This window comes from Rhinoraja longicauda, chromosome 2 (genome assembly GCF_053455715.1).
Source record: "Rhinoraja longicauda isolate Sanriku21f chromosome 2, sRhiLon1.1, whole genome shotgun sequence".
NCBI lineage: Eukaryota > Metazoa > Chordata > Chondrichthyes > Rajiformes > Arhynchobatidae > Rhinoraja > Rhinoraja longicauda.
Genome location: NC_135954.1, coordinates 99,905,522 through 99,923,608, shown reverse-complemented (window position 1 = coordinate 99,923,608; position 18,087 = coordinate 99,905,522). Strand labels below are relative to the sequence as shown.

At 44.5% G+C, this 18,087-nt stretch overlaps 1 protein-coding gene across 6 annotated transcripts in view; it reads left to right on the top strand.

The window, feature by feature from the left end:
- LOC144607888 (disco-interacting protein 2 homolog C) overlaps positions 1-18,087 on the top strand; it is a 515,842-nt gene that overhangs the window by 332,678 nt on the left and 165,077 nt on the right. For all 6 annotated transcript variants that reach the window (XM_078425037.1, XM_078425045.1, XM_078425054.1 and 3 more), the window contains 3 exons: positions 473-604; positions 15,954-16,073; positions 17,289-17,486. In XM_078425037.1, the coding sequence (XP_078281163.1) occupies positions 473-604; positions 15,954-16,073; positions 17,289-17,486 (450 nt within the window). The remainder of the gene's footprint in view (positions 1-472; positions 605-15,953; positions 16,074-17,288; positions 17,487-18,087) is intronic.

The window sequence follows — 18,087 nt, the reverse complement described above, 5'->3', positions numbered from 1 at the left end:
AGAGGGTGGTGAATCTCTTGAATTCTTTGCCACAGAAGGCTGTCGGGGCCAAGTCAGTTGATATTTTTAAGGCAGCGATAGATAGATTTTTGATTAGTACAAAGGTGTCAGAGGTTATGGGGAGAAGGCAGGAGAATGGAGTTAGGAGGAGAGGGAGAGATAGATCAGCCATGATTGAATGGTGGAGTAGACGTGATAGGCCAAATGGCCTAATTCTATCCCTATCACTTATAACCTTATGGATATGGATCAGAGGAGATTAACTTGGTATCATGTTCGGCCTAGACTTTGGTCCATGATTATTCGACATATTGACAATGCTAAGCAAATTGTACTTTTTCATCTACCAAATCTTGTATATGTGTTTTTTTAAGGAAGCGTAGAATTTCAAAGTTGCTCTAAAGGCAGTGATTTTAAAAAGCATTTTTTTTTTCTTCTTTGAATCATAATGTATAACCTTTACCTCTATTAGAAAACCACTCTGCACCTCCGGATATCACCACTTACACAACAGGGCACTCAATACAAGTTGAACGGCCACAACGATCAACACCAAGAGCTGTCCCAAAATATGGTAATGCTGAGCTGATGGAAACTGGTGATGGTAAGTTCTGCCCTACTAACGTTGGTGTGACCGCATTCAGAGTATTGTGTTCAGTTCTGGGCACCATGTTATAGGAAAGACATTGAAAGGGTTCAGAGAATATTTACGAGGATGTTGCCAGGACTAGAGGGTTTGAGCTATAGGGAGAGGTTGAGTAGGCTGGGTCACTATTCCTTGGAGCGCTGGAGGATGAGGGGTGATCTTATTGAGGTGTATGAAATCACGAGAGGAATAGATCGGGTAGATGCACAGAGTCTCTTGCCCAGAGTACATAGGTTCAAGGTGAAGGAGAAAAGATTTAATAGGAATCTGAAGGGTAACTTTTTCACACAAAGGGTGGTGGGTGTATGGAACAAACTGCCAGAGGAGGTAGTTGAGGCTGGGACTATCCCAACGATTATGAAACAGTTAGACAGGTACATGGATAGGGCAAGTTTGGAGGGATATGGACCAAACGCAGTCAGGTGGGACTAGCGTAGCTGGGACATGTTAGCCGGTGTGGGCAAGTTGAGCTGAAGGGCCTGTTTCCACACTGTATCACTCTATGATTCTATGACTCTATGACTTATTTCATCCTCTATGCAGTCTATTTCTCATCATTTAATGGGTATTAATGTTTTGCAAAAGTGATTCTGAATTTCAATGTAAAATTTGTGAATGTGCTTGAACCAGTATAAATAATTGTCACAACTTCAAGTGTCCATTAATGTTAATGATTAATTTATTTATGTGATGATCAAGACCGTTTTAATAAATTGATCTTTTGACTAAGTGGTCATCCATCATTAGAAATTTCCATTGTGAAAAATGATGTCTTAGAAAAATGCTTATGTTAGGAAAATGAATACAAGGAGTTGCAATGAATCTGGATCCATTCAGAAATGATGTGACGGATTAGTGGAGGCTGGTTCTTGGTGTAACGCTTGTGGAATGGATATTTACTCAACCAATCCTTGTCGGTTCGTATTACTGATCGCTGCTTGGAGGTTATGAAAATGACTGTATGCAGGGTATTTATGCAGGCCTTCCTGAGAAATTCTGGAATCGCAGTAACGCATTCTCACCTGGAATACTGTGCACGGTTTTGATCACCTGAAAAATAGATACAGTTACATTGGAGGCACCACAAAGGAGATGCTCAAGGACAATTCCTGGCATCTGAGGGTTGTCCTTCTGAGTGACTAACTATTCTGGGCCTGCCAGCACTGGTGTGGAAGAAGATAGTGGTGGTGTTCAGGAGGCTTTCTGATAGACACATGGAAATATGCAGGGGATGGAGGGATATGGATCATGTGCAGGTAGAAGAGATTAGTTTAATTTGGCATCATGTTTGGCACATACATGCTGCCAACGGGCTATTCCCGTGCTGTACTGTTCTGTGTTCTAAGGAGGGAGAGATCGATCAGCATTCAAGAGAGAGCTAGACAGAGTTCTTAAGGATAGCGGAGTCAGAGGGTATGGGGAGAAGGCAGGAACGGGGTACTGATTGAGAATGATCAGCCTTGATCACATTGAATGGTGGTGCTGGCTCGAAGGGCCGAATGGCCTACTCCTGCACCTATTGTCTATTGTCTATGATTGAATGGCGGAGTAGACTTGATGGGCCGTTCAGTACCCCGTTCCTGCCTGTTATATGTTCTGGTGGGGGGGTTAATAGAATAGAAATGTGAATATGAAACATAGGACAGGAAAGCATTGGAACCGTGTTTTAGCCTACGTTGTCCGTGATGACCTTGACGACAATTTAAACTAATCTCATTATCTGCCCACGGACCCTATCCCTCCATTCCATGCCTGTTCATATGCCCCTCTGAACTCCTCTTAAATTATGCCATCATTGTATCTGCTCACACAACCTCCATGGGCAGGGCATTCCTGGCACCTGTTTAAAAATCTTCCCATGTCCTGGGTGGCATAGTGGCGTAGGGCGGCACAGTGACACAGCAATAGAGCTGCTGCCTTGCAGCGCCAGAGACTTGACTACGGGTTTTCTCCAGTTCCCTCCCACACTCCAAAAAAGTACAGGTTTGTAGGTTAATTGGCTTTGGTAAAATTGTCCCAAGTGTGTAGGATAGTGTTAGTGTACGGGGTAGGGTGATCGCTGGTCAGCATGGACCCGGTGGACCCAAGGACCTGTTTCCACACTGAATCTCGAAAGTCTTAAAATAAATCTCCTTTCAACTTATCCCTTTTCATCTTAAACTACGCCCTCTATTGTTTGCACATTACCACCCTGGGAAAAAGATATGGACTATCCACCCTATCTGATTTTCACAATTTTATATACTTTGATTTGGCTTCACATATTATCTCATTTTTATTCAAACAATTGAGGAAATTCAAGTATAGCATAATTATATATGTAACACACTTGCACATGTGTTTTCTTATTCCTTTGTGTTGCAATTTCTTTGAAATCCTGATTGCGAGAGTCTCTGGATGTTTGTGCCCTGAAACTCCCCACCCATGGTATCAGTTTTATGGTCTCCTTTCTTTCAGATAATCTGCCCTGACAGAAACGAGCTTTTAATTGAGCGATGTTTGTTGCTCTGGGTAACAACGGCATTTTCAGCCCTATGTTTAGTTTAGTTTAGTTTAGAGTCACAGCGCGGAAACAGGACCTTCGGCCCACCGAGTCTGCAACGACCAGCGATCCCCGCACACTAACACTATCCTACACATCCCTGCACACTAACACTATCCTACACATCCCTGCACACTAACACTATCCTACACATCCCTGCACACTAACACTATCCTACACATCCCTGCACACTAACACTATCCTACACATCCCTGCACACTAACACTATCGTACACATCCCCGCACACTATCTGACACACTCTAGGGACATACCACACTTATACGAGGCCAATTAACCTACAAACCTGTACGTCTTTGGAGTATGGGAGAAAACCGAAGGTCCGGAGAAAACCCACGCAGGTCATGGGGAGAACGTACAAACTCCGTACAGACAAGCATCCATTGTCAGGATCGAACCCTGGTCTCTTGTGTTGTAAGGCAGTAGCTCTACCGCTACACCACCCTATGTGTTTAAAATTTGGCCACTTGGATTAAGACTGCTGCCTTAAAATGTTGTTTCTTTCCGTAATATGCCAATCGGGCAATCTTGATTGCGTGTTTAGAGATACAGCGTGGAAACAGGCCCTTTGGCTCACCTGGTCTGCGCCGACCAGCGATCCCCCATGCACTAGTTCTATCCTAAACACTAGGAACGATTTACAGAAATCAATTAACCTCAAATCTGCACATCCTTGGAATGTGGGAGGAAAACTGGAGCACCCGGAGGAAACCCACGCAGGTCACAGGGAGAATGTACAAACTCCATACAGACAGCACCCGCCGTCAGGATGGAACCCGGGTCCCCGGCGCTGTAAGGCAGCAACACTACCGCTGCGGCACTCTGCTGCTGGTGCTACTTGAAGTGTCTGGTCCCACTTGGAGTATTGCATGAAATTCACATTAATGCTACTGAGGAGGAGTTCAATCCAGAAAAAAAGGCATAAAAAATAGAAGTTTGAATGAATCAATTTAAACCTTAACAAACCGTCCGGTCTCTGAGATCTTCGACACGAGATCTTCGCTATCGGCGGCACGGTAGCGCAGCGGTAGAGTTGCTGCTTTACAGCGAATGCAGCGCCGGAGACTCAGGTTCGATCCTGACTACGGGTGCTGTACTGTAAGGAGTTTGTACGTTCTCCCCGTGACCTGCGTGGGTTTTCTCCGAGATCTTCGGTTTCCTCCCACACTCCAAAGACGTACAGGTATGTAGGTTAATTGGCTGGGTAAATGTAAAAATTGTCCCTAGTGGGTGTAGGATAGTGTTAATGTACGGGGATCACTGGGCGGCACGGACTTGGAGGGCCGAAAAGGCCTGTTTCCGGCTGTATATATATGATATGATATGATATGATATGATATGATATGATATGATGATGATATTGGATTCCATATCTGTTCAATTGCAAGAGGGCCCCCTGGGTATTTGGAAAGGCTGGGTCTAATCTCATGCATCATCTGTGGACCCTCATGCTCTGCTGCATAATCTCAATTCAAATCAAAGCATTTCACTTTAAAAATATATAAGAAACAGGATAGGAATTTGGCCAAATACTGCCTTGAGCTTGTTCTGCCATTCAGTAAGGTCAAGGCTGATCTGATTATTTTGCCCTCCCCTTCATTTGCCAGCCTGCTCCCTATAATTCTCGAGTCCTTTGTGGCCCCAACTCTCTCTCTCTCTAACATGATTGTGTCTAATAACTGGGCATTTGTGGGCCCTGGCGGGGGGGGGGTTTAGAGAATTCCATTGATTTGCCCTCTGAGAGAAGAAATTCCTGCTCCTCCATCTTAAGTGGTTGATCCTTTAAGCTGAGACAGCGACACCCTCCCCTGTTCTAGACTCCCCACTAGGAGAACCATCTTCACGGCAACTTGAGAGAAGGGGGATCGCAAACTTGGTCAGAATTGCAAGGCAAGTTACCAATATTGCCTCTTGTTAAGTGCAATGGTACCTTTGAGGAGAAACCTGGAGAAACTTCACAAGTCAACGGTGCTCTTATTTCACATCTGAAGCGAGTTAAATTTAAGGCACTTCTAAAAAGAAGTGTGTGTGTGTGTGTGTGTGTGTGTGTGTGTGTGTACACAAATATTTTTATATTTTTTTGTTTCTCTCTCTCTCTCTCTCGTTTGGCTTTGTGTGTGTGGAGAGAGAGAGACAATAGAGATGGGGAAAGCCAATTTTCCTTAATGTGAGCAGACCACTTTCATCTCTTGAGGGACTAATAGAGCTCTCACTGCTTCTCTGAATTAGACCAAAATCAATAAGGACAAAAACGTGACCTGCAACAAACAGGCTGCTTTGCTGAGGGTTTAGAGCCAGCAAAACTGTCTGACACCAACTTGCTGTATTATGGTTACCTTAATTCAATTTTGAGAATGATTACTTAATAACCCATTGCAGCACAAATCACGCGTAACTAAGAAAGAGCTATGCGCTTGTTTCAGTATGTAATACTTTATCATTTTTACAGGGGAGAGGCAATTGTAGCTATGGTCATTTTGATGGAGAAAATGAAACAAAAATGTAAATCAGGGATTTGCAGTCAATAAAACAGTATGTGACGCCAAGATTGATAAATGGAATTATGATACAAATGAGCCAAGACCTGATTGAATGGAGGACAGTGATTCAGGGGTTACTTGGTCTTTTCCTGTTGTTTTCCCATTCTGCAAGACATTCATATCCTTCAAAGATAAAAAGACTATTAATGTTTCCATTGTTTCCAGCATCTGGAACTTTTTGCTTGTTTTGAGCAAGTAAAGTGAAGCCGGGAAGATGATGTTTTGGAGAATAGAGAGCTTAAATGCTTGTAAAAGTCATTGTTTATAGTTAAATTTAAACAAATGCTAGAGTACAGAATATTCATTAGAGTAAACAGTGCAAATGTTGGAGATCAGGAACAGCTCAGTCTAATTATTTTCCCCCGGGATTCTCCATTCCTGTGGTATCTTTGTTTTTAAATGATTCGTGTGAACACTTTGCTTAATGCCCTGCGCCATTGACACATGTGTTAGTTGTTGTTAAAACTTAGGTTTTGTTTAGGTTTATTATAGTCATGTACCGAAATTCAGTGAAAACATTGTTTTGCATGCCATGCAATCAAATCATATAAACTATACATAAATACAATAAAGCCAAACTCAAGTACAATAGGTAGAGCAAATGGAAAGATCCAGAGTGCAGAATATAGTTCCCTAAATTGTAGCGCAACATTTCAGATCGGGACTCTTCTGCCAGTCTGAAGAAGGGTCTCTGTGTCATCAGCTACAACAGGCAGCAAATTGGCCACAGTGCATTGCATTTGACATGCATCTTCAGCAGAATATTTGTATTGCAACAACATGTTCACTTCCTCCTCTAGGGGAATCAAGAACCCGAGGACATAGGTTTAAGGGGAGAGGGGAGAGATTTAATAGGAACATGAGGGGGAACTTTTTCACACAGAGGATGGTGGGTGCATGGAACGAGCTGACAAAGTCCAGTGTCCACAATGGGGTAGATTTGAATCAGACAGTACCCTAGTTATGGAAGGACCATTCAGAAACCTGATAACAAAGAGGAAGAAGCTGTTCCTGAGTCTGATGGTGCATGCTTTCAAGCTTCTGTATCTTCTACCCGATGGGAGCAGGGAGAAGAAGGGGTGAACTGGGAGGGGTAAGTCTTTGATTATGTTGGCTGTTTTTCTGATGCAGCACGAAGTGTAGATGGAGTGGATGGTGGGGAGTTTGGTTTGTGTGATGGACTGGGCCACATCCACGTCTCTCTCAAGTTTCTTGGTGTCTTGGGCAGAGCAGTTCCCAACCAAGCTGTGATGCAGTCCGACTGTATGCTTTCCACTGTAGAAGTTTGTAAGAGTCGTTGGAGAAAACTCTAGCTCTGATGCTCCTGGGTTAATATAGAGATCATTATCGATTAGGGTGGCAAAGTGGTGCAGCTGGTAGAGCTGCTGCCTCACAGCACCAGATACCCAGCTTCGATCCTAACTCTGGGTGCTGACCGTGTGGAGTTTGCAAGTTCTCCCTGCGATTGCATGAATTTTCCCTGAGTGCTTTGGTTTACTTCCACATCCCACATACGTGTGAGTTGGTAGGTTAATTGGCCACAGTAAATTGCCTCGAGCGTGTGGGTGGATAGAATCTGGAGGCGAACAGAATGGGATTGATGTTAGACCACTATAAATGGGAGGTTGATGGTCAGTGCAGACTTGTGCAGAAGGGCACTTGCTAAACTAAACTAAACTAAACTAAACTGGTCACAACAACCAACGCATTGTGGCTTCGGAAAACAGACAGTAGTTTAAAGAAATTCTTGGTGCACTTAAAATGGCAGACAATCACCAAACATCAGTTTCATGAAGGGCAGCAAAAGCAAGATGCATCAGCAGAAAGGAGAAACAGGAATGACCTGTAAATTCAAAACAACAAATGGGATCAGCAGTAAAGACATGGCCTCTACATGGAGAGACGGTATGTCCAAGGGGAAATTACAGACCAGGAGTTTGCATAGTATCAAAGCTGATGTCAATAGAACTGAAATGAATTGCAGGGTATCTTCACAGCCATTGGAAATGGAGTGAAGCAGCAAAATTTCAAGAGGCGTTGGAAGGAACTGCAGGTTCTGGTTTACACTGAAGATAGACACAAAATGCTGGAGTAACTCAGTGGGCCAGGCAGCATCTCTGGATAGAAGGAATGGGTGACGTTTCGGGTCGAGACCCTTCTTAAGACTGAGAGTCAAGGGAGAGGGAGACACAGAGATATGGAAGGGTAAATTTTGAAAACACAGATCAAAGGGGTCGATTTTCTGTGTTTATCAGCATCTGCGGTTCCTTCCTGCATATTCCTTCTGCCCAACTTGTCCATGCCGACCAAGATGGCCCAGATCCCTCTAAACGCTTCCTATCCATGTACCTGTCCAAATGTCTTTTAAATTTCGTTATAGCACCTGACTCAACTTCCTATGTTGGCAGCTCGTTCCATACACCCACCATCCTCTGTGTGAAAAAGTTGCCCCTCGTTCCTATTAAATCTCTCCCCTCTCACCTTAAACCTATGTCCTCTGGTTCTTGATTCCCCTAGAGGTGGAAGTGAACATGTTATTGCAATATAAATATTCTGCTGCCGATGCATGTCAAATGCAATGCACTGTGGCCAATTTGCTGCCTGTTGCAGCTGATGACACAGAGACCCTTCTTCAGACTGGCAGAAGAGTCCCGACCTGAAATGTTACTTATCCATGTTCTCCAGAGATGCTGCTTGACCCCGCTAAGGTACTCCATCAATTTGTCTCCTTTTTGCTATTCTGGGTGCATTCCATTTGCCTCCTATTTTGGTCCATATGCCTCTAAACCTTCCTATCCATATATCAGTCCAAATGTCTTTTGGAGATCTACAAGAGAAATTTCAAACTGCCTACTGATCAAGGATGTCCTCAGTGGCGTACCGGATTGTCAGCCCTTAGGTCCTGAGAAGACGAGCAACTGACGGAGTAAACTCAGAAAGTATCAGCATTGTAAACGTGAAGACTGTTGTCAGAAGCTTCATATATTGGCCAGGTATTGACAAACAATTAAAGATTTAACGTTCTGTGTAAAGTGCTGTACCAAATCACTAACGACATTAGTCTTTGCCAGAAACATAACAGCAACTTCCTCATCTTGATCGATACTTCAAATGGACAATGTGGAGTTTATGTGTGATGGCAGATTTGGGCCACCAAGTCCGCGCCGACCAGCGATCACCTGTATGCTGGTTCTATCTTACATGCTAGGGGCAATTTACAGAGGCCGATTAACCTACATACCTGCATGTCTTTGGAATGTGGGAGGAAACCAGAGCACCCAGAGAAAACCCATTCGGTCACAGGGAAAATGTACAGACAGGATTGAACCCGGGTCTCTGGCGCTGTAAGGCAGCAGCTCTCCTGCTGTGCCATGGTGCCATCCCTGCAGAGGTTAATTTGTGTTTTTGAAACACATGTTGAGCTAAGGAGTTGGTGTGAGATAATGGTTCTGAATTTCATGCCATTTCTCTTTGGAGGTTTTGTGAGATGCAGTGGCATTAATCATGAATCCACCAACACCATTGAGCCTCTAATGGTGCAGCTGGAAGTTCTATGCGGTTTCTTTCGGAAGCCTCAAAGGGGAGAGGTGTCCAAGATTGGGTAGGTTTAAGTATAAATCATTGCTTAGCTAACTTCTTGATTGAGAACTTTAGAGCCCCGTAATGCGGACGAGTTATTGGTAAGTTACAGGCATTGTATGTTTTCGAGTTTGTTACTGCCTAGCCGAGAGAAGACACTGCAGCAGACAGGAAAGTGAAATCATGATTTGCTCCATAACAACTCATGGGAAAAAGCAAAGAGAAGCAGTGCAGATGGTGCAAGAAGTGATAGTATTGAGACTGACAAACAAGGTGAGACATGGGGAAGTTGGGTATTGTTGAGAAAGCTCAACTCTACCTCTGTGAAACAGGGAAAATTCTTAAAGTCCATGTTGACAATAGACAATAGGTGCCGGAGGAGGCCATTCGGCCCTTCGAGCCAGCACCGCCATTCAATGTGATCATGGCTGATCATTCTCAATCAGTACCCCGTTCCTGCCTTCTCCCCATACCCCCTGACTCCGCTATCCTTAAGAGCTCGATCCAACTCTCTCTTGAATGCATTCAGAGAATTGGCCTCCACTGCCTTCTGAGGCAGAGAATTCCACAGATTCACAACTCTCTGACTGAAAAAGTTTTTCGTCATCTCAGTTCTAAATGGCCTACCCCTTATTCTTAAACTGTGGCCCCTTGTTCTGGACTCCCCCAACATTGGGAACATGTTTCCTGCCTCCAATGTGTCCAACCCCTTAATAATCTTATACGTTTCGATAAGATCTCCTCTCATCCTTCTAAATTCCAGTGTATCCAAGCCTAGTCGCTCCAGTCTTTCAACATATGATAGTCCCGCCATTCCGGATGATAGCAGTGAATATTAGAAAAACGTGATGGTGAACTTGCTCCAGAATTGGATGTTGGACCGTATACAGAAATTCCTTTTCAAGGAGAGAAAGCTGGGTAGTGTAATTCTATCATAAACATGATGTTTCTTGTTAGTCTGCAGTAGGGTGCTTCTCCGCGTTTTGAACTCCTGCCATCTCTTGGTGATTGTTATGGATGGTACTTACCAACATTTCAGATTTGGCTCATGGACTGATTCAAAGGAAAATACAATACCTATTATTTTTTTAAATTAATTCAATGGATGTGTGCTTCACAGGCTGAGCATGCATTTAATTTCCCATCCATGGTGGTCCTTGAGAAGGTGATTGCGAGGTGCCTTCTTGAGCTACTGGAATTCTCAAGGTGTGGATGTCTGCAGTTAGGGGGAGAGTTCCAGGATTTTTGACCCAGCCACTATGAAGGGATATATTTCCAGGTTAGAATGGTGTGTGACTCGGAGGACAACATTTGGATTTTACTAGTTCAGTTTCCATTGGTTCGGCACAGTGGCGCAACGTTAGAGATGCTGCCTTACAGCATCAGAGACCTGGGTTCGATCCTGATTACGGGTGCTGTCTGTTCTGAGTTTGTACATTTTCCCTGGGACCATGTGGGTTTTGTCTGGGTACCCTGATTTCCTTGCATATTTCAAAGACGTGCAGGTTTGTAAGTTTTTAGATTTTTTTAGATTTAGAGATACAGTGCGGAAACAGGCCCTTCGGCCCACCGGGTCCGCGCCGCCCAGTGATCCCCGCACATTAACACTATCCTACACACACTAAGAACAATTTTTACATTTACCCAGTCAATTAACCTACATACCTGTACGTCTTTGGAGTGTGGGAGGAAACCGAAGATCTCGGAGAAAACCCAAGCAGGTCACGGGGAGAATGTACAAACTCCGTACAGACGGCGCCCGTAGTCAGGATCGAACCTGAGTCTCCAGCGCTGGATTCGCTGTAAGGCAGCAACTCTACTGCTGCGCCACCGTGCCGCAAGTTAATTGGCTTCTGTAAATTATCCTTACTGTGTAGGATAGGAAAATGGTCTAACATAGAACTGGTGTACGGATGATCTTTGGTCAGCATGACCTCGGTGGGCGGAAGGGTCTATTTCTATGCTGTATCTCTGAAACTAAAACTAAAACTATAATTGTCTAAGTTCCATTGATAGTTCTAACTTCATTTGCACAATAACTGTAAAAATACCTTTTATAATTGCAACAGAAATAGTTCATGCCAAGTTACACTAGCCATTGATGAAGATTAACATAGCCTGAAATTAATTTTAAGGTTGCGGGGAACAATAGCCATTGATGATTGTGAGATGGAACCGGCATCTTGTACTAGTTTGTTGAACTGCTCCTGGAAATCAAACAAAAAAGTCACCGAGAACACTTCTTTTATCTGTTCCCAAGACGGTTAATATTTTGCATAATAATCTAATTGGTATGCACAGAGAGCAGTGAGATCACGAAAACACTCGCAAGGGGTGGCACGGTGGTGCAACATTAGAGCTGCTGCTTTACAGTGCCAGAGACCCAGGTTCGATCCTGACCATGAGTGCTATCTGTACGGAGTTTGTACATTCTCCCCGTGACCTGCGTGCGTTTTCTCCGGGTGCTCCGGTTTCCTCCAACAGTCCAAAGACGTGCAGGTTTGTAGGTTAATTGGCTTGGTATATTAATAAATTGTCCCTACTATGTTTTGTATAGTGTCAATGTGCGGGGATCGTTGGTTGGCATGGACTTGGTGGGCCGAAGGGCCTGTTTCCCTGCTGTATCTCTAAACTAAACTAAACTAAAATCATCAGCAGTACAAACTGAACTGCCATTTCTAATGATATTGTCCACTTCCACATGAATCATATTGATCTTTTAAGGTTTTACATCAGAGTTTTTTTTAAAAAGCATTTGTCACAATTGCCAGCTGTGTTTAATTTTAGTGCAATACCACAACAGCCAGCATCTCATTGCCAATATTTTGTTATGCTTAGCCAACAATGATTCTTTTTTTTTTGAAACAGCAATGGAATTATTGTTTGGCATCCTTGCATTATTTTCCATATCAAGAATTTTCAAATATGCCTTTACATAGAGAATAGCCAGGAGATTGGTAGGTTACTATTAATACAGTTTAGCATAAAGCAGACACTACAAGAAAGGTGCAAACACACTTTGCCAAGAATTGCCAGCTATCATAAGGTCATAAGTGATAGGAGTAGAATTAGCCATTCGGCCCATCAAGTCCTCTCTGCCATTCAATCATGGCTGATCTATCTCTCCCTCCTAATCCCATTCTCCTGCCTTCTCCCCATAACCTCTGACACCTGTACTAGTGAAAAATCTATCTATCTCTGCCTAAAAAAATCCACTGACGGCCTCTACAGCCTTCTGTGGCAAAGAATTCCACAGATTCACCACCCTCTGACTAAAGATATTTCTCCTTATCTTCCTGAACAAACGTCCTTTAATTCTGAGGCTATGACCTCTAGTCCTAGACTCTCCCACTAGTAGAAACATCCTCTCCACATCCACTCTATCCAAGCCTTTCACTATTCTGGATATTTCAATAAGGTCACCCCCCTCATTCTTCTAAACTCCAGCGAGTGCAGGCCCAGTGCCGACAAATGCTCATCATAGGTTAACCCACTCATTCCTGGGATCATTCTTGTAACCCTCCTCTGGACCCTCTCCACAGCCAGCACATCCTTCCTCAGATATGGTGCCCAAAATTGCTCACGATATTCCAAATGCGGCCATCACGTTCTTTTAATATGTTAGATGCCGATTTTTATTGTTGAACTGATCCTTCTAACAAGTATGAAGGTATTTCAATGCTAGAATTCCCAATCGTTAGTGGTTCAGCATGATTTCATTTCTGCTCTCAAGCAATCCTCCAGTCCTTAGTCCTCTGCAAAGTGGCCACAACAATTACCCATGTCAGCAAACAAACAAACTGCTGGAGGAGCTCTGTGGGTTGAGGGGGGGGGGTCTGTTGAGAGGAGAAATAGTAACATAATAAATCATAAATGCCTAGTACTGATTATGAATGATCAGCCATGATCACATTGAATGGCGGTGCTGGCTCGAAGTGCTGAATGGCCTACTCCTGCACCTATTGTCTATTGTAATTTACCTGTGTGGCAGAGAAACCTATATCCCACAAGCATTAGATCTGAAAGTGTCAAATTCATCAGGTTGCGTGTGCGGATCCAGTTGCTCCTTGGTAGTTGATTTACTGTCATTGTGGGTGCAGGTATTGCCTGAGATTTCACTGGAGAGGCACTGGTATGAGTTAATTATTGTCACGGATATTGAGATACAGTGAAAATCTTGGTTTGCGTGCTTTCCAGGTAAAATCATATTCTGCATGAGCACAATCAAGCTGTATGCCATAAGACTTAGGAGCAGAATTAGGCCATTCAGCCCAACGAATGTACCCCGCTATTCATTCCATGCTGACCTATTTCTCTCTCTCAACCCCATTCCATGCTGACTGGTCTATTTTATCATGTGTTTCCAAGTACTCAGAAACCTCATTCTTAATAAAGGACTCTAAAATTTTACCCACCACAGAAGTCAGACAAACAGCCCTATTACTTCCTTTCTTTTGCCTCGCTCCCTTCTGAAAGTGTGGTTCCATGTTTCATTTTCTAGTCCTCTAGAACCATTCTTGACCTGTGATGCTTGAAAGATCACTAGTAATGTCTCCACAACCTCTACAGCTATCTCTCTCAGAACCCTGGGGTGGTGTCCATCATGACCAGGTGACTTATCCACCTTCAGACCTTTCAGCTTCCCAAGCACCTTCTCCTCAATAATAGCGACTGCACTCACTTCTGCCCCCTGGTTCTGTTCAATGTTTGGCACATTATAGACAATAGACAATAGACAATAGGTGCATGAGTAGGCCATTCAGCCCTTCGAGCCAGCACCGCCATTCAATGCGATCATGGCTGATCACTCTCAATCAGTACCCCGTTCCTGCCTTCTCCCCATACCCCCTCACTCCGCTATCCTTAAGAGCTCTATCCAGCTCTCTCTTGAAAGCATCCAACGAACTGGCCTCCACTGCCTTCTGAGGCAGAGAATTCCACACCTTCACCACTCTCTGACTGAAAAGTCTGACATTGTTGGTGTCTTCCGCTGTTAAGACTGACGTTAAAAAAAATGTGTTCGGTTCATCTGCTGTTTCTTTGTTCTCCATTACCACTTCTCCAGTGTCGCTCGGCCCACCAAGTCCGCTCCGTCCACCGATCACACCACACACCAGGGACAATTTACAATCTTTGGAGTGTGGGAAGAAACCGGAGCACCCGGAGGAAAGCCCACAGGGTGAATGTACAAACTCCCTTAAGACAGCACACGTAGTCAGGATCCAAACCGGGACTCTGGCACTGTCAGGCTGCAACTATACCGCTGCGCCACTGTGTCGGCCATACTAGTCCCACCTGGCCGTGTTTGGACCATATCCCGCGCAACCTTTCCTATCCATTCCTCCTGCTGATAGGAAAAGCAACAAAGGCAGTGCATCCTCTAGTCCTGGTGCAGAAGAAGAATAGTCCCGACCCGAAACGTCACACATCCACGTTCTCCAGAGATGCTGCCTAACCGGCTGAATTACTCCAGTGCTTTCTGTCCGCCTGGTATCAGCATATGTTTATCTTTGATTTTTTTACGAGGTTTAAGGTGAAGGGGAGAAGATTTAATAAGAATCTGAGGGGTAATCTTTTTCACACAAAGGATGGTAGATACATGGAACAAGCTGCCAGAGGAGGTAGTTGAGGCTGGGACTATCCCGATGATTAAGAAACAGTTATAGAGGTATATGGATAGTGTAGGAAAGAACTGCAGATGCTGGTTTTAATCGAAGGTAGGCACAAAATGCTGGAGTAACTCAGCGGGGCAGGCAGCATCTCTAGAGAGAAGGAATGGGTGACGTCTCGGGTTGAGACCCTTCTCCAGACTGATCAATGGGTGGCTTTCAGGTCGAGAGGCTTCTTTAGACTGATGGGTGATGTTTCGGGTCGAGACCCTTCTTCAGACTTCAGAGGGATGTGGATAGGACAGGTTTGGAGGGCTATGGACCAAATGCGGGCAGGTGGGACTAATGCAACTGGGACATGTTGGCCGGTGTGGGCAAGTTGGGTCGAAGGGCCTGTTTCCATGCTGTATGACTCTATGCTGTTTTGAAGCACTAAGGCCAGCTTTCTTCAGTCGGGCCATCCTTTATTGCAAGAGCCTGTTTCAAAATTATAACTATTCAGTCGAGTCACTGACGAACAGCACATTTTGCCACAATGTTTCTAGATTCTGTCCAGATAGGTAAAGAATGCAGATAACTGGTGCATTCCAAGGTTAGCGAGCTGTGTGCTGAGGGATGCACTGAAGCTTGCTGTGGCTACCACAAAGCATTTGTAGTAAAGGACTTCCATCTAAGGTTCGGCCTCAACGTGTCACTGAGGCGTTGGGTCGTGTAGACCGCAAGTGTAAACACCTTATCGAAGTATTGCTTAAAGAGGAGACATGTGTGCCGTCGATGTATTGTAACAGCACACGTTGGTTTGATGACTGAGTGAATGACAGGAAAGAGGTGATCTCATTTTACTGTATTTCCTGGTTATATTTGTTTGTGAATGAAGTATATATTTAAAATTGTAAACATGGTGAAAACGTGCTGGAATAGTTGTGCCAGCTGTGCGACACTGACACACCGACCTGACAGGAGTAGACAGACCCTGATCCTAACTAACCCAATTGATTATTTGAATCCTCCTGTGTAGGAGTCCCAGTCAGCAGCCGCGTCTCTGCGAAGATCCAACAACTTGTGAACACGTTGAAACGGCCAAAGCGGCCGCCATTACGGGAATTCTTTGTTGACGATTTTGAAGAACTACTGGAAGGTAAGCGCAGTCTGATGAGTACTTCATTCTTATTTTTGGTATCACAAAATGCTGGTGGAACTCAGCAGGTCAGGCAGCATCTAGGAGAGAAGGAATAGGTGACGTTTCGGGTCTAGATGCTCTCCTAGATGCTGCCTGACCTGCTGAGTTACTCCAACATTTTGTGATACCTTCGATTTGTACCAGCCTCTGCAGTTTTTTTCCTACATACTCTTTTTTGGAATCACTATAAATACACGAGCGCCTAAAAAGCTGATGGTTCTGGAGTTCATGTGCAAAGACTGAGTGATGTTAAAATCTATTGGAAAGGCATTCGTTCCTGTCCTAATCCATGCCAGGGTCTGTTACCCTTCAGTTCAGTGGCCATATCATATCATATCATATATATACAGCCGGAAACAGGCCTTTTCGGCCCTCCAAGTCCGTGCCGCCCAGCGATCCCCGCACATTAACACTATCCTACACCCACTAGGGACAATTTTTACATTTACCCAGCCAATTAACCTACATACCATCTCCAGCTCTCAGTCTCCTGATTGCTTCAAACACACGATTTTGAGTTTTTTTCTTCCTTTGTGATCTCTTTCGTTCCTCCTTCTTTAACCAGTGTTAGACCCGTAACCACCCATAATGCTGGACTTGCACTTGCCAGGTTCAATGGGCAGAATTCCTAGTGCAACTGCTGGGGAATGATAAATGTTCTTACTCTGCGTCACAGGGCACTCGAGACCGCGGTGCACTGGTTGTGCTGATCAGTCTTTCAGATTTTGAATTGAATTGAATTGAATACTTTACTGTCACAGGGAAATTCTTTGCTTGCATACCTAAGGTATGTAAATAGACGCCACATATGGCGCTGACAGAGTATCCGCGCCAGGTCCCCTTTTGTTCCTCTCCCCCCCCCCCCCCTCACGGCAGGCCTCCAACGCCGGCCCCCTTTGTTCTTCCCCCCCCCCCTCACGGTGGATGTGGTGACCCTCTGAGTTTCTTTGATCGGGCTTTACTACCTTTAACTTGCACTAAACATTATTCCCTTATCATGTATCTGTACACTGCGAATGGCTCAAATGCAGTAATGTATTGTCTTTCTGCTGACTGGTTAGCTTACAACAAAAGCTTTTCACTGTACTTCGGTACACATGATAATAAACTCAACTGAACTGAACTGAAGTTCAGGGACTTGGACGAAACTCTAAACTGTAACATCTCTTGCAGTTCAACATCCAGACCCTAACCAGCCACGGCCAGAAGGAGCCCCGATGTTGGCCATCCGGGGAGAGCAGCTGGGTGTAGTGACTAACTGGCCACCCTCACTGGAGGCAGCTCTGCAACGCTGGGGCACCATCTCTCCAAAAGCACCTTGCCTGACAACCATGGACACGAATGGGAAACCCCTCTACATTCTTACATACGGTACTAAGATATGTGTGGTCCAGCTCTTTTGGTTGCATGAAAACAAAAACTGCAGATGTTGTCAATCTAAAATAATAATAAAGCCAAAAACATGGAAAATGCTGTAAATACTCTGCAGGTCGTGTTGCATCAGTTGGAAGAGAGACAGACCCGATGTTTCCTACATCATCTCTACGACTCTTCACACGGACGAAGCCTGGCTATTTCCAGCATTTCCTGTTCTTTTTGTTGCCTGCTTCATTATCTAGAATTATATGATTAGAACAAAAACCCAATTGAATTTGTCAAAGAATGTTTTCGCTTTGAAGAAGGAGTGATCGGTTTTCCCTGTCCATCATCGTCCAGGGCGGCAGAGTGGCGTAGCGGTAGTGTTGCTGCCTTATAGCGCCAGAGACCCAGGGTCAACCCTGACAACGGGTGCTTGTCTCTACGTAGTTTGTACGTTCTCCCCGTGACCGCGTGGGTTTTCTCTGGGATCTCCTGTGTCCTCCCACACTCCAAAGACGTACGGGTTTGGAGGTTAATTGGCTTGGTATAAGTATAAATTGTCCCCAGTGTGTGTAGGATAGTGTTAGTGTAAGAAAATAACTGCAGATGCTAG